Source organism: Syngnathus leptorhynchus, chromosome 9, assembly GCF_054491065.1.
Source record: "Syngnathus leptorhynchus isolate UIUO chromosome 9, UIUO_Slep, whole genome shotgun sequence".
NCBI lineage: Eukaryota > Metazoa > Chordata > Actinopteri > Syngnathiformes > Syngnathidae > Syngnathus > Syngnathus leptorhynchus.
This window is the reverse complement of record NC_141203.1, coordinates 4,311,973-4,326,437: the sequence shown is the minus strand read 5'-3', so window position 1 is coordinate 4,326,437 and position 14,465 is coordinate 4,311,973. Positions and strand designations below refer to the sequence as shown.

Here is a 14,465-nt window from a genome sequence, read left to right as displayed (position 1 = left end):
AGTCGCACTGAAACATTTTGGTAGAGCGCTGTGTACAACCAGCATCGCTCAACAAATTCACCAATTGATCCATATATAAGGCGCCCCGGGATTATAAGGCGCACTGTGTGTTTTTTTTGTAAATTAAAGGCTTTTAAGTGCGCCTTATAGTGCAGAAAATACGTTCCCCCACAAGGATTGATAATTAATAATGTTGAATAAAGTGATAACACAGACCATTAATTATTCTTACACTAGGGAACATAAATGTTGAATAAAGTGAAGACACTGACCATTCATGATTCTTGCACTAGAGAACATAAATATCACTATGCAACATTCTTTAACATCAATTGTTTGAAACTCTCCTTGAAAATACGCACGCCATAAAAACGAAATACATAAAAACAAACACTTCCTGGCCATGTGGCGTCCAGGAAGCTGCTGACCAATCAGAGGACAGCTTGCAAGTCATGCCAGCATCAGCATCCTCCGCGCATGTGTGTGTGTATGAGTGCGAATGAATGCGTGTGCGCGATGCGGGTTCCAACGGTAGACGTGGGCCACCTTCATCCGAATTAAACCAGAAAGGACTATTAAGTGCTTCAAGTGTGGAACGCTTGACGCGAGCGGAGCCGTCTCTCCATGTGCACGGCGGTGGCAAATGGACGCCGAGGTGCTGCTGGGTCCCCCCGTGATGGCGGACGTGAACGGCAACAATAAACTGGCCAATGCCGAGCTGGAGGTGCTCAAGCTGCAGGAGCTAGTGCGAAAGCTGGAGAAGCAAAACGAGCAGTTGCGGAGCAGGGCCAACGCGGTAAACAATTGTCCCGTCGCCTCCCGCCTTCACCATCTCCACCAGAACCACCGCCAGCTGCAAACAGGTTCTCCGGCTGCTTGCCCGTCTCCAGTCAAGGATCCTTTCACGACAAAGTGTGAGACCCAATTCCCTTGGGAGCCCTTCGCCTATTTTCAGCCCAGCTCGTCGTCTCTCGATGCCGCCGACGGGGTGGCGGGGGAGGAGGATGATGAGAAGGATGGAGGCACGACGGTTCTGGACGAGGTTGACGTATTGGACCTTAGCACCGTCCTCACGGTGTCGGAACCGGAAAGCTGGTAACACTCTTGGTTCTGATTATTTCTCCTTGTGTATCCATGTTTTTGATATTAAGAATGCAGAAACCTCCCACTCAAGTTGAAGTCGAAGATTGCCTAAATGCAGACAAAATACCTTTTATTAGGCCTACATCACGACTCTATATTAATTAAATATTCATCCATCTGTTAGACAAATCAAACTTTTAAGCCACAACTACGTTAGTGCATTTTTCTCTTAAAATACAACTGTGCTTTTAAGTTTACATACAAATCAGGCTTTAAGGCATTAAAGAAATGCACAATTATCAAACAAAGCATTGAAATATAGCCACAAGATGATCCCTGTTCAGTCATCATTCGTATTTTCAAAAATGATCATTTCTTTAGCCTAAATGTGTAGATATAGATGTACATTACATTTATATGGAACAACGAATGCATTTATACAAGGCACCCTTGATAAAAGTCTTGGACTCTTTGCGGGAAAGGAGATCATATAAAAGGTTCCCCTCTCACCCCAATAAATGCCTTACAACCAAATAAAAGCTTTGTTTGGCATATAAAATCCGCTCCTCCTGTCATGATATGAAGAACTAAAGAATTGGAGTTGTATTTTTACATTAGGGGCTGTAGTCAACCCCAAGAAATCTTGGTTAACTACCATATTCAAAAGTGTGTGTACTATATATTACATGACAGTACTCCATCCTAATTAAATACCTTACCCCTATTCGTCCCTTTGCGGTTAAGTTGAGGCCTATGTGATGAAATATGGTACAATAAAATGTGTTTCAAAACAAAGACCTACTCTTTAATGAATGCCTTACCCCTTAATAGATGCTTGAGCCCCTCTACAGTTGCATTACTAAACACCTCCAGCACCGATAGGAAGAGATACGTAGAAGCGGTTCAGAAAATAGGTGGATCAATGTTAGCATTATAGTCTGTTTTTTTGTTGTTGTTTTTTTTAGCAAATGAGGGCCTCCTCTAATTGCAGTAGAGGATTAGAGAGATCACCATTATTCCAAAATGGGTTTTCAACAAAAAAAGGTCTCCATCCTAATAAACACCTTATACCCGAACCCTTATCGCTGATTGATACTCTGCAGTCTGCATTTGAGAAAAGGAAATATGTTGCTATAAAAGTGAAAGTCTCCATACTAATGAATGCCTTACCACTAATAGAGATCTCAGATACCCTGTAATAATAAATCTTAAACACGTCTGGCACCTATTTTTGGAGGTTTGTTATTAAAATAAATTCAGAAATGCCCTACTCCTCATGGACACCAGATATTGAGTAAAAGACCATGGTTTAATATTTTTCATGAATTTATGGGTGGGTGATAAACAAATTGTTTGCCCAAAATGAAAGCTGTTTCTTCATGTGGAGGGCATTGAGTGCACTTTTTCTCCTAAGACTTACGCGATTGTTCCAAGTATGCATCAGCAGGAATGAGAGACACGTTATGGATTCGGAAGCAGGCTGTTATTTTTGAATCCGCAATGACAACGCCAACTGCTGCCTCGTGTGTGATGTGATGTCGTGGAAAGTGGAGCGCACGGATGAATCCAGCCATGAGAGGAGGCAACATTGAACCGCTTGTCTCAGCGCCATCCTCCATTTAGAAGACAAGAAATGGCAGCGTGTAGGAGTCTGACTATGACCTACATGCTGTTGTAATCGGCCGGCCGAGTTGAGATGCACTGTCGTTGAACTCTACGAGCCCTATTTTCGTTCTGACCCAAGCCAAGAGCAGTCTAACTGTGTGTATGGGTGGATTTTTTTTTTATTTTGAGATTTTACTAGATTTTGAGCTAGAAGAAATAGGTGTAATGGGGGCGTTTGCGCCGTTGTGGGATGGAAGTAGACGTTTACCAGCCAAACTGCAGTGGGACCCTCATTTGCATAAAAATCATTGTGCTTGTGTTTCTCAGGCTTTATGTGAGCACCAAAGCCATGTCGCACGGCAGCGACAGCGGCCTCAGCCCTCTCCAGTGGTGCAGGCAGGTCCTGGACCAACCGGGACCAGAAGTAGAGCTGGCGAGGATGACGCTGTGCCACAGATTGGACCAAGGTAACCTGCGCGAGAACCGCCCGGCCTTTCGGATTAACGTCTGTGGCATCATGCTAAGCTGCGACACATGTTGCTTCGCATCCTACATGTGCGCAAATGAACATCTTGTGACACTGAACATGAAATGGAATTGCCAAACAGTTGCCAGCCAGAAATTGTGAGCATGAAAGGGATTTGGAACATGTTCAAATTTTCCTTGCAACAGGAAAAAAAAAAAAAAAAAAACACTCGACAAATGCTCGGCAAGCGTTTTGGTGAACATTTGCGACCTTGAGCGAACACTTTCGTGAACACACGTTTCGCTATTTTCACCGACAGTCGCTAATGTTCGCTTCTTAGTGGAATGTGGGCTTTACTTATCTCATCCAAGCTTTTGACACTTTCCTGGGTGTCACAGCAAAGTCCCTGGATTTGGATTAAATTCAAAATGACTAAATGCTTAAAAAGCTAATGAAATTGGAGCAGAGCGTATAATAAAATAAATGTACATTTGAGGAGGTCCGATTATGGTTTTGAAAATAGGATGTAACCCACATACGTATGCAATCCCGTTTTATCCTCAAATCCCGCCAGAAAAAACATAAAGTAATCTGTTGTCCTAATCTAACGCATGTACAACATCGATGGCGGTATGTCGGCAAAAGATGAATATTTGGTCTGGCAGTGTCATCAATCTGCTAGGCTACTGCTGACGACCCCTTCCGCTTTGTTTGTGTACCCAGCCAAGCGATGGCGAGGAGTGTCCTCTGTCCGACCGTACAGCTGCATAGACGGGCTGTCCACACTCAGTTGCCCCATCCTGCCTTACTCCAAACCTGCTGCAATAAGCGACACCACAGGTGTGTTTGTGTGTGAACACAATATCAATGGATGTGTGTACGCGAAAAACTGGTGAGTCAAAATGAAGCCAAATTTAGGCAATCAAACGTTTTGGGTTATTCATTCAACCCCAAACGTGACCCACTAAACAACCCCACAAATTGTGGTATTTTGTGAGTTATTCATCTGACCCAACTTTAAAAACAAAAACAAAAAAACAATTTGGGTCGGTCCCTTCTTGCTTCAATTTGGGTTATAGCTCAACCAACCAATTTTAGATTGTTTTAAAAGCCACAGCATCTTGAGAAGCAAGAAAAATACGTATGTGTTTTTGCATACAGAGTATAAATAATATAAAATATCATGTAAAATAATAATAAAATAAATAAAATATAAATACATGAGATGCTTTAAACGGCTCCTATTCTACGCTAACATGGCTAATCGAATATTGGTTGGGGAGGCACAGCAGCGTGAAGAGAAATGAAGAGAATCATTTGTTTCCTTTTATTTTTTTTACGCAGAAACACAATGTCAACACATAACATATGATAATGTTGTTATTGGGTGCTTCCCTTCGGATGTACCACAAGACTTTAGGGAAGGTTGAGAGAAAAAAAAAACATATTTCAAGCACAAAAACAATATAAACACATCCCAAGCCTTTAACACCTCTTAACTTAAATTGGTTATCAAATTTGGATGCTTCCTCTAGAGGGCACTAGAGGACATCTGTGTTGACTCCAACAGCTTGTCAAAGATAGAGGTAGATTGGGATCAAAAGTTTTGTATTTTGGGATAAAAGTAAAGATAAAAAAGTAAAGATTTAATTATCTTAGCTAATTTAGTGCACAAGTAAAGCACAAGTCTTGCATTTTGTTTCCCTGCCAGTCTTCTTGCCATTGAGTAGAATAATTCTGCCTCTTTAGTTCAACTTTATATTGCTGACATCCAAACCGAGTGAACCAAATTGTCACACTCCCAATTTCCCGCAGTGAGCAGATTAAGATTAGATGGTCGGAAAAAAACCATTGAGAGCTCAAACGTGCCTAATGTGCAAATACAATTTTGTCCACATTATATTACTGTAGTGTATATGTATCAGGTGGCATGCCAGCGCATTTTGGATTTGCATGTTGTCCTCAATGGGATTAAAATCTGTTATCCTTTTCCCATCTAAGCTCTGCCGATGCCAACGCTGTCGCCGTCATCGTCCGGCCCCGCCCTCTCGCTCAGGCCGAGCCTCAGCCTGGACAGGGCCCCCACTTTCCTGTCTAACTCCACCATGCACAGTAAGACATTCAGATAAATGCACATCTTTAGTACTGTTACTGGGAAAAAGTAACTTAGTAAAAGTAAAGTAACTTAGTAAGTACGTACAATTACAAATTACTTTGTTGGTAAATTCAACAAATGCCGACAACCCTGCTTAGCAAAAAAATGGTCAACTGTTAATTCTAAAACTTAACGGTGTACAGTGATCCCTCGCTACTTTGCGTTTCGTTTATCGCGGCTTCACTACATCACAGATTTTTTTTCCAATTGAAAAACATTTTTAAAAATCTAAATAAAACTTCTAAATTGAGGAAACATGTGTCTAACCATTAGGACAATGTAGTATTGCTCCAAATGTTTGTTTACATTCCTTTAGAAGTCCGTTTTCGCGTGTTAGCACGATCGCGGATTAGCATCTTTCCACTAACTCGTTAGCCTGCCCAGTACTTCTTGTTGGTGACCGTACAATGCAATTAACTCAAAATTATCTTGATACTGCCAAAATGTGTCTTTCACATGCAAGTGTCAAACTCAATGTTGCGTTGTAATTGCCTGTAAATGTTATGGAACATTGGAATGGGTGATTTGCATGCAGCATTGCGTTCGGTCCAGAAGTTTAAAAAATTCAATTGAGCTCCCTCTGCTGCGTTTTAGATGTTGGGCGGCGGCACGCGGCCATCAGCCCTCAGTCTTCCATGGATAGTGAAGCAGGCATTTCCGAGATGGATGATGACTCCATCTCCATGGGGTACAAACTGCAGGACATGACTGACGTGGAGGTCATGGCCCGCCTTCAGGAGGAGAGTGAGTCAACTATTCACACTGGAAATCAAACCGTTTTACTTTCATTGAAATAAAATATTCCGCCCGGTAGGTCTGCGTCAGGACTACGCGTCTACCTCAGCAACAGTCAGTCGTCGCTGCTCCAGCTTCTCTTTAAACTCGCTCCGGCGCAGCGAAGTGGATCTGGAGGAGGATGACGAGGAGGATGAGGAGGGTTACGATCAGCTTCCTCCTCCACAGCCTCGACTCTTCCGCACGGGCTCGCTGCAGCGGGGCGGCCTGTCCCACTCCCACACCTTCTCCAGCTTCAGAGACTGCAGGCGCAAATCCACTGCCTCGACCCTCTCGCTCGGGGGGCTGGCACCCTACACGGGGGCCGCCGGCCTGAGCGGGGAAACGCACGCGTCCTACAGGAACAGCGCAGGTAGCCTCCGTATTTTTGCTTACCTAAAGGCTCGTGAGCACATGATGAATCTTGTTCATGTTCTGGGTGGGATCTGCCCTTCCTGCCTGGATACTGCAGTTGTTGTTTTGTCTTAGCTTTGTTTTGTTGAGAATTTCTTGCTCTTGTTTTATCTTAGCATATAGCAAACTCATTTTAGCTTATGATCTTAGCTTACATTATTTTGCTTTTGTTTTGCCACGGTTGTATAGACATTAGGTTGCGGAGAAGCATGCCTAACCTGATGCGAGCTCCCAGCATGCCGAGCGTTCCCAGTATCCCGAGCGTTCCCAGTATGCAATGCCTGGCGTCCCCCGTCAACCCACTGTCCCATGGTCCCTCCTCCTTGCCAACCATGTCCTCCCTGCGTAGCAGCCTCAGCTTTGACTCGTCGAGCAGCCTCGCACGCCTCCAGTCCTCCAGTAAGACCCTACACCTCCCCATATATGCGTTGATGTCATCTCAGGACGCCAAAATCTCCATAAAACTTTTATCCTCATGTATGTTTGCTAAACATAATTAAGCTCAACTTTTTTGGCTTACCTTAGCTCAGAATTGTTTCATAGTTTGCCTTTTATTTTAGATTGTTTATTCGTTCCAAATATTTTCTCTTTGAATATTTGACCTTGATTTTACAACAGTCATCTTATGTGCTATAGTTCCTTCTCCGGGCCAGCTGAGTCAACGCGTCCAGAGCGTTGGTAACTTCCCCGCTGCCCCTCGCCACCCACTCAAAGCCACCGCCTACGTCAGCCCCACTGTCCTGCAGGGCCCCTCCGCCTTGTCCACCTCCACCAGCCTGCACTCCATTTCCAGCAGCACGCCGCTGCCTCAGCCCCTCAAGCCTGCCGCCATCTCGGTACCGCAGCCCGTAAAGACCCCCGCTGCAGCTGCCCAGTCCGCTCTCCCCCGCAGCTCACTCCCTCGCCCCGCCTCCTTTGTGGGCCTTGGTGGAGCTCCACGCTCAAGCAAAATTACACAACCTACGCGCAGGTAAGATTCAGAAGCCAGCCTACTTATCGCCGTTTTCAAGTGAATAGATTTGTTTGCTAGAATGCTCGCTGGGCAACCGCTGGCTGTCACTGTGGGGGAGAAAAAGCTGCCTCAGAGTGCACCATGGCCAGCCAAACAGTCCACTGAATTTCAGCCATTATTTTTTTCATTATTATTCCTTTATTGTAGCTCAAGTTTTTTTTTTTTACTTAGGTTTGTCATTAGGTTTATTTCCCAATTGTGATATTTCATAATTGTAAAATTCTACTCATGTATTATACATACCGTATTTTCCGGACTATAAGGCGCACCGAACTATAAGGTGCACCTTCAATGAATAGCCCATTTTAAACCTTTGTCCTTATATAAGGCGCAGATTTTTCATCCAAATCAAATCATTCTCCATTTTTATCTTTTTTATTTCAACCTCAGACGCAAAAAAATACTTTAAAATCACAAAATAATGATCCAGTCTTTTTGATTCATGATTCATAGTCTTCAGCGGGCCACGTATGATTGATTTCATGACACAATGCTTCGGGCCAGTTTAAATTTAGGAATTTGGTCCATATATAAGGCGCACCGGAGTATAAGGCGCACTGTCGGCTTTTGAGAAAATTTTAGGTTTTTAGGTGCGCCTTATAGTCCGGAAAATACGGTACCTATTTTATTATTTCTCTATCTAATTGAACTGCCACATCAATACAAAAACATACTGAGTTCAGGTCTTTGCAGCTTGCTTTTTAATGAGTAAAATATGAGTGGTCTTGATTATTCTATTTGTGACTCTCGCTTGCAGTTTGCTGACACCCCCAAAGAGCCTAACCCCCCTAAGTACCCTGAGGGATGCCAGCTGGAAAGATGGCTGCTATTAACGTTCCACAGGTATCTTTATAACAATGATACTAATACTACTCGTAATAAACAGGGTCCCGCTGCATTACTGACTGTAACAATTGTTTAGCTGCCACCCAAGAAAGAATGACTGTTTTTGTTTTTTTTCTCTGAAAAATGACGTCTATAGATCCAGCAGGCTGGATCAATATTAAAGCAGGGGTGGGAAACCTGAGGTTCCTGGGCCAGATATGGTCGACCAGATCCTTTGAGCCGGACCAAAAACAAATAAAACCTCAAAGAAAGTGGTAAAAATTCAAATAAAACCCACAGAATTCGCAAATCATATTCATAAACAGGGTGCCGCACTGGTTAGCACGTCCGCCTCTCAGTTCAGAGGGTGTGGGTTCGATTCCACCTCCGGCCCTCCCTGTGAGGAGCTTGCATGTTCTCTCCGTCCTTGCGGGGGTTTTCCTCGGGCACTCCGGTTTCCTCCCACATCTCAAAAACATGCAAGGCTGACTGAACACTCCGAAGGTTCGAGTGCGGATGGTTGTTCGTCTCTGTGTGCCCTGCGATTGGCTGGCAACTGGTTCAGGGTGTCCCCCGCCTACTGCCCGATGACTGCTGGGATAAGCTCCAGCACGCCCGTGACCCCCCGTGGGGACAAGGGGTACAGAAAATGGATGGATGGAGATTAATAAACACGTTTGATGGCAGCATCATATTTTCTTATACATTTCATAAGGACTTTATAAAAATGAAATGGCATCTATCGAATAGAAAAAAGGTTCCCCACCCCTGTTTATAGACACTTGCAATATTCCGCTAACCGGTTGTTAAATGTGAACTCTTTACTACTGTAAGTGCGCGTGTTGATTGGTTGTCTGCAAGCTAAAAATATAAAAAATTCACGCTTTTGTACATGTGTTTTTGAAATATCTCAAACTTTTGTCACTGTGGTGTAAAAATGATGAAAACTGTTTTGCTACATGCTATGCCTGTTTGGAAGTGGTGTCACATTCATCACATTCATATCACTTCTATTTACTGGACTCCTGTTGCAGCACTATTATCAAAATTATGTGAATAACACAAAAAGTTTTGGTTTTGGGTTATTTAAATGATGACTGTTCTTAATGTGAATATTTGGTGTTTTTTTTATGTTACGTTTTTAAAAAGAAATACTTCATTTAGTGTAACCGGTCGCTGCATTGATACTGCACATCATCTCTGATGAGTTTTACCATATGTATGAAGAGGATGTTTGAGGAGACTTTTTAAAGTAAAATAAAAGGTTTTGACAACATTGTGTCTTCCATTTAAGAAAACAATTACTGAAATCAATTTGGATGTTTCCATTTTTTGTATTTGATAACTATTAACTATTTAATATTTCAGTTTTTTTATATATATAAAGTAAATCTATATATTTATATATGTAATATATAAGTATATAACACTAGAATAACAATATTTTATTAAATCTATACTTCCTCTTCTTTCAAGTTGCCAACAACTTGGTTCAGGTGTGCATTTAGTTGTCGTCATTTTTGTCCGTTTGTCATGGGACAAACCCACAGGCAAAGTTGCTTCAACCAAATATTACTTTGCCAAAGGCATGCATATCATGTTTTCAGTTCATGCATTTGGGCAATTGAGGTTATTCATAATTATGGTGTAAGCATATCCTCTGATTTTTTTACCCATGCTACTCCTCACATTAACATAGTAATGGGACAAGCCTACTCCAGGATGTGTTTGAGCGGTCGGACCGGCTGAACCTGTCGAGAGGCTGTGCTGCCCCCATTTGGAACACCAGAAGATGAGCAGCAGGGTGGAGTTGCTCTCCGCCTTCTTTCTCATCATCACCATCCAATGCCAGACCATCCAGTACCTGTTTGAACTGCACAAGACCTCAAGTACAAATAACTTCTGCACACTCGGGGAGACAAATTAACTTTTGCATTAACTTTGAATAGTTTATATAAAAGACAATATGGATTCCTGTTGTTTTTTATCATATGGATTTAATTTATTGTATTCAATACATTGGGGTAGATTAATGTGTATATTTCTGGCGGATTTAAACGCCGGTCATTTTATCATGGACATTCAAATAATGCTGTTTACTCATGTGAAATTGACCCAGTTATGACACCCAATCACATGCGCTCTTTCGCTCTGACGTAAAAGTGGCTTGCGGGTGGGGGAGAGCGGAAGCATTGTGTAATGCCTTCAAAACAAGAGGGTACATTTAGTTTGACGGCAAACATTTAAATAAAAGGTGTAAATATTGACTAATTTGGATACAATTCATTAGTCATTTATATTCACAAATTAATTAAAGTTATTTTAAAACATTTTAACACTTTTTTACTTGAAATATATTTTTATTTTGACACTACCGTGTGTATTTTTATCGTTGCCCCCCCGCCTTCATCAGCAGTGGACAGTCTGTTTCTCTCAAGAGCATTAATACGCACGGAGTTAAAGACAGAAAACCAACACGTTTACGGTGGACATTATGGTCATTTGGTTCCGACAACCAACTTTAAGGAACACGGAACGCGTTAAAGTGAATGGTAATGTTTTTTTGTTTTGTTTTTTTAAACATGTTTGACGTTTTCTCGTGAGCGGATGTGTCCTTGTCAGCTAGCCGTGGAGGTGGAGCGCAAGGCGGTGTCATATCAGAAAGCTTCCGCTACGTGAGGTAAAAAAAAAAAAAGCTAGACCCAAAAATGGCTTCGATGCTAGGTTGCTTCAATGGACCCGAAGTGTTGGAGGACGTTAGTCACGCTCAAGGTTTAATGGGGGAGTTGAAAGCGTTGTACGACAGCCGCCTCCTTTCGGACGTTACCATCGAAGTAGACCCCGACGGAGAACCACTGGAGCCCGGCGAAGGTGCTGTGAGAGGTGGGGCCTCGGGTGACGACCCCGTCCAGCTGTTTTACTGCAGCCGCAACGTCCTCGCCGCAGCCAGCCCATATTTCAAAAGCATGTTCACCGGCGGCTTGACCGAGAGCGTTCAGGAGAGGGTAGCCATCCGTGGGGTGGACGTCGAGTCCATGTCGGTCATCGTGGACTATTGTTACACGGGTAAAGTGACCATCACGGAGGGTAACGTGCAAAGGCTGTACGCTGCCGCCAACATGCTCCAACTTGAGTACATCAGGATGGCCTGCTCTGGTTTCATGACCCGCAGGCTGGACCTCGCCAACTGCATAGGGGTTCTGAAGTTCGCAGACACCTATGACAACCCCGAGCTCAAGGAGAGTGCTCGGGCATTCATCGCCAGGAACTTTGTCCAGCTGTGCATCTCAGGAGAGCTGTGCGAGCTAGACCTGCATCAGTTGGTGGAGCTGCTCTCGCTTGACACGCTGGACGTGTCCTGTGAGCGCGAGGTGTGCATGGCCGCCCTACGCTGGATTGAATCCAACGCGCCAGCCAAGAAGGAGGATGCGTTGCGGGCGCTGAGGTGCGTGCGCTGGAACTTGTTCACCGAGAGGGACAAGCGTTACCTGGAAGGGCTGGCGGCGAGACCCTTCGTCGAGAAATACCTGGAGTCCTTCTTCAACAGGCCCTGCGCTGTGGCCGCGTCTCTGGACGTTCCCAAGCATAGGATAGGCGTGAGCGCCAAAGAAATGATCCTGTTCTTCGGTCTTCCCAACGACAACATCATGTGCTGCGACCCGTATTCCGAGGACCTCTACTTTGTGACGCCTCCTCTCCTGGATCTCAGCAGCCAGGATTACAAACGTTCCACCATGGAGTCCCTCATTGCTTGTTCTAGCCCAGAAAACAACCTTTATCTGGCGTCTCACCTCTCCAAGCACTTCTGGCAGTACAATCCAGTGCTCAACAGCTGGCAAGAGCTTGCGGAGAGACCGCTTGGGAGGATTCACTCTGGGATGGGCTATCTGAATGGTCATGTGTACCTCCTGGGGGGGAGGAACCCTGTGACGGACGCTCGTTTGAAAGAAGTAGAGTGCTACAGTGTCCAGAGGAACCAGTGGACCTTTGTGGCTCCTCTGCCACATTCATTCAGTAAGATGCAGGTGGTGGCATTGAACGATCACCTATACGTGGTGAACAAGCGGCGCATGTTGTGCTATGATCCGCGCCGCAACCGCTGGCGCCACTGCGGCTCGCTGCGGCGTGACAAATTGCACAAGGCGTGCGTGTACCAGGACCAGATCATCTGCGTGTGCGACATCCCCGTGGTGAAAGCCTACAGCCCGGCACGGGGCGAGTGGCGGCGGCTGGCCGACATCCCCATCGACAGCCGCGCCCTCAACTACCAGGTGATCCAGCACGGTGGCAAGCTGATGCTCCTCACGCAGACACTGCTGCAACACAACAAGAACCGCGTCCTCATGCACGAGTACGAGCCCACACGAGAGTGCTGGAAGAGCGTCATGGCAGTCTACGTGTCCACGTTGGGGCCCGTGTGCGTTTCCACACGTGTCTATCCAGCGTGCCTCGGCTCGGCGCACAGCTTTTCAACCGAGGAGGACGATGATAGCGGATCCAGTGCCGACTGGGACTTAGACGGCTTGACGGACGCAGATTCGGACTCCGCCAGCTCCAGCTCATTTTCGGATGAGAACTGGTAGTCGGACTTTTAGGGGGTTACTCAAGCAAACCAGATCCATTTTCTAAACCACTTGATAGGCAAGATGGAGTTTATTCTTCACAGCTCTCTTTCCTAAACCTTCAGTTCCACATCTTACTAAGATTCCTCCCATATTGACACAAATTTGACGTATACTGTACAGACACTAATGATCTGTATTCACTACAATACAAGACACTGAATGACTACAAATGTAAATCCAAAGGTCATTCATCCATATTCCTTGGTGCTTGTCCTCATTTGGGTCGTGGGTTAGTCTGAGCCTATCCCAGGTGACTTTGGTCAGACCCTGGATTGGTCATCAGTCAAATGACATTTGCTAAGAAATTGTCTACTTCTTGATCAATAGCATAGCATCAGTCATACAATGAAAATGGACCGTGCAACCATTTTTGATTACAAAGCTAAAGCCTGTCTTATCTGTTTCTTTCCTGGCTCACTGTCCTGCAAGTGTACACGCCATTCAAAAACAATTATAATCGTAACAATAATTCAAACAGTTATTAGAATTGTTTGGGTCAGGCTGCTTCAACCTGCTCAATTTCCAGATTGTTGAATTCCAGAAATAGCTCTGAAAAGCTAGAACAGCTTTAAAATCTTTTTTCAGGGAGCAAAACGTGTCAAGCTCACAACAAATAGTAGTGTGGGTGACATCAAACTCAAAGCATATTTCCTTGCACTTCAACTTTGTGTTAAGTGGCCATTTTTTTTTTTTGCAGGCGTCGCGATTGCCGTCTTTGTATTACAAATCTGATTTACACATGTTCTGTTTTGAATAGTTGCCATTGTGCACCGCACTCACAGGACCAAAACATCTCAAAGAGGTATAAATTTAACAATTAAGGACTGCTCGACATCAAATTGAGCGCTGTTTCTGATGTATTGGTTACGTTAATAACCTTTAATATACATTGTTAAATGTATACCTCCTGTGTGTCAGTCATAATTAAGCACTGTTCTGTTTTTAAACAGAATTTGTTCATTTTGTGTGCAGGCGTTGCCCCTAATGACATGCACAGTTCGTGCATTATGCTGACTCAGGTTTTTTTTTGTACCTTCTAACAAAATTAATGACATGGGTGTGTGGGTTCATACCAGTGTTTTTTTTTTTTTTTTTTTAATGAGTGTGTTTTGGCCCTCATTTTAATGGCCATTTGCCCCCCCCCCCCCCCCACACACACACACACACATATTTTCCAATGTTAATGAATTAATTGTCATTGATTCCATCTATTCTAGTTATTAACACAAGCCACAATACAAGTTCATGTGTTCCGCTTCAAGTATTATATTCATAATATTGTATTAGTTACTTCCAAATATGTGTCTATGTTATGATTACATGTGTTTTCTATGGTGAATAAATGCAATTTTAATATATTTTTGATGTTTGTGTGTATGACACAAAGCAAATGAATTAGTTTTATTGTGTCTGTCAATAAACCATGTGATTCAACAGATGTGTTTTTTGCTGCTGTTTCATGGGCAAGAATTGTGCCAAAAATAAATATCAAATATGAAATCAAGG

At 43.8% G+C, this 14,465-nt stretch overlaps 2 protein-coding genes across 2 annotated transcripts; both read left to right on the top strand.

Moving 5' to 3' along the window:
* The first annotated feature begins 513 nt into the window (after nt 1–513).
* On the top strand, nt 514–9,604 carry slain1a (SLAIN family member 1a). Its single transcript, XM_085921287.1, has 9 exons — nt 514–1,095; nt 3,016–3,155; nt 3,878–3,994; nt 5,156–5,266; nt 5,904–6,053; nt 6,124–6,456; nt 6,687–6,896; nt 7,134–7,467; nt 8,267–9,604. The coding sequence occupies exons 1-9, from the start codon at nt 644–646 to the stop codon at nt 8,340–8,342; spliced, it is 1,923 nt and encodes a 640-aa protein (XP_085777413.1). The 5' UTR covers nt 514–643; the 3' UTR covers nt 8,343–9,604.
* A 1,130-nt stretch (nt 9,605–10,734) lies between these two features.
* Nucleotides 10,735–14,428, top strand: kbtbd7 (kelch repeat and BTB (POZ) domain containing 7). The gene has a single exon (XM_085921288.1). The coding sequence runs from the start codon at nt 11,043–11,045 to the stop codon at nt 12,915–12,917; it is 1,875 nt and encodes a 624-aa protein (XP_085777414.1). The 5' UTR covers nt 10,735–11,042; the 3' UTR covers nt 12,918–14,428.
* The last annotated feature ends 37 nt before the right edge of the window (nt 14,429–14,465 follow it).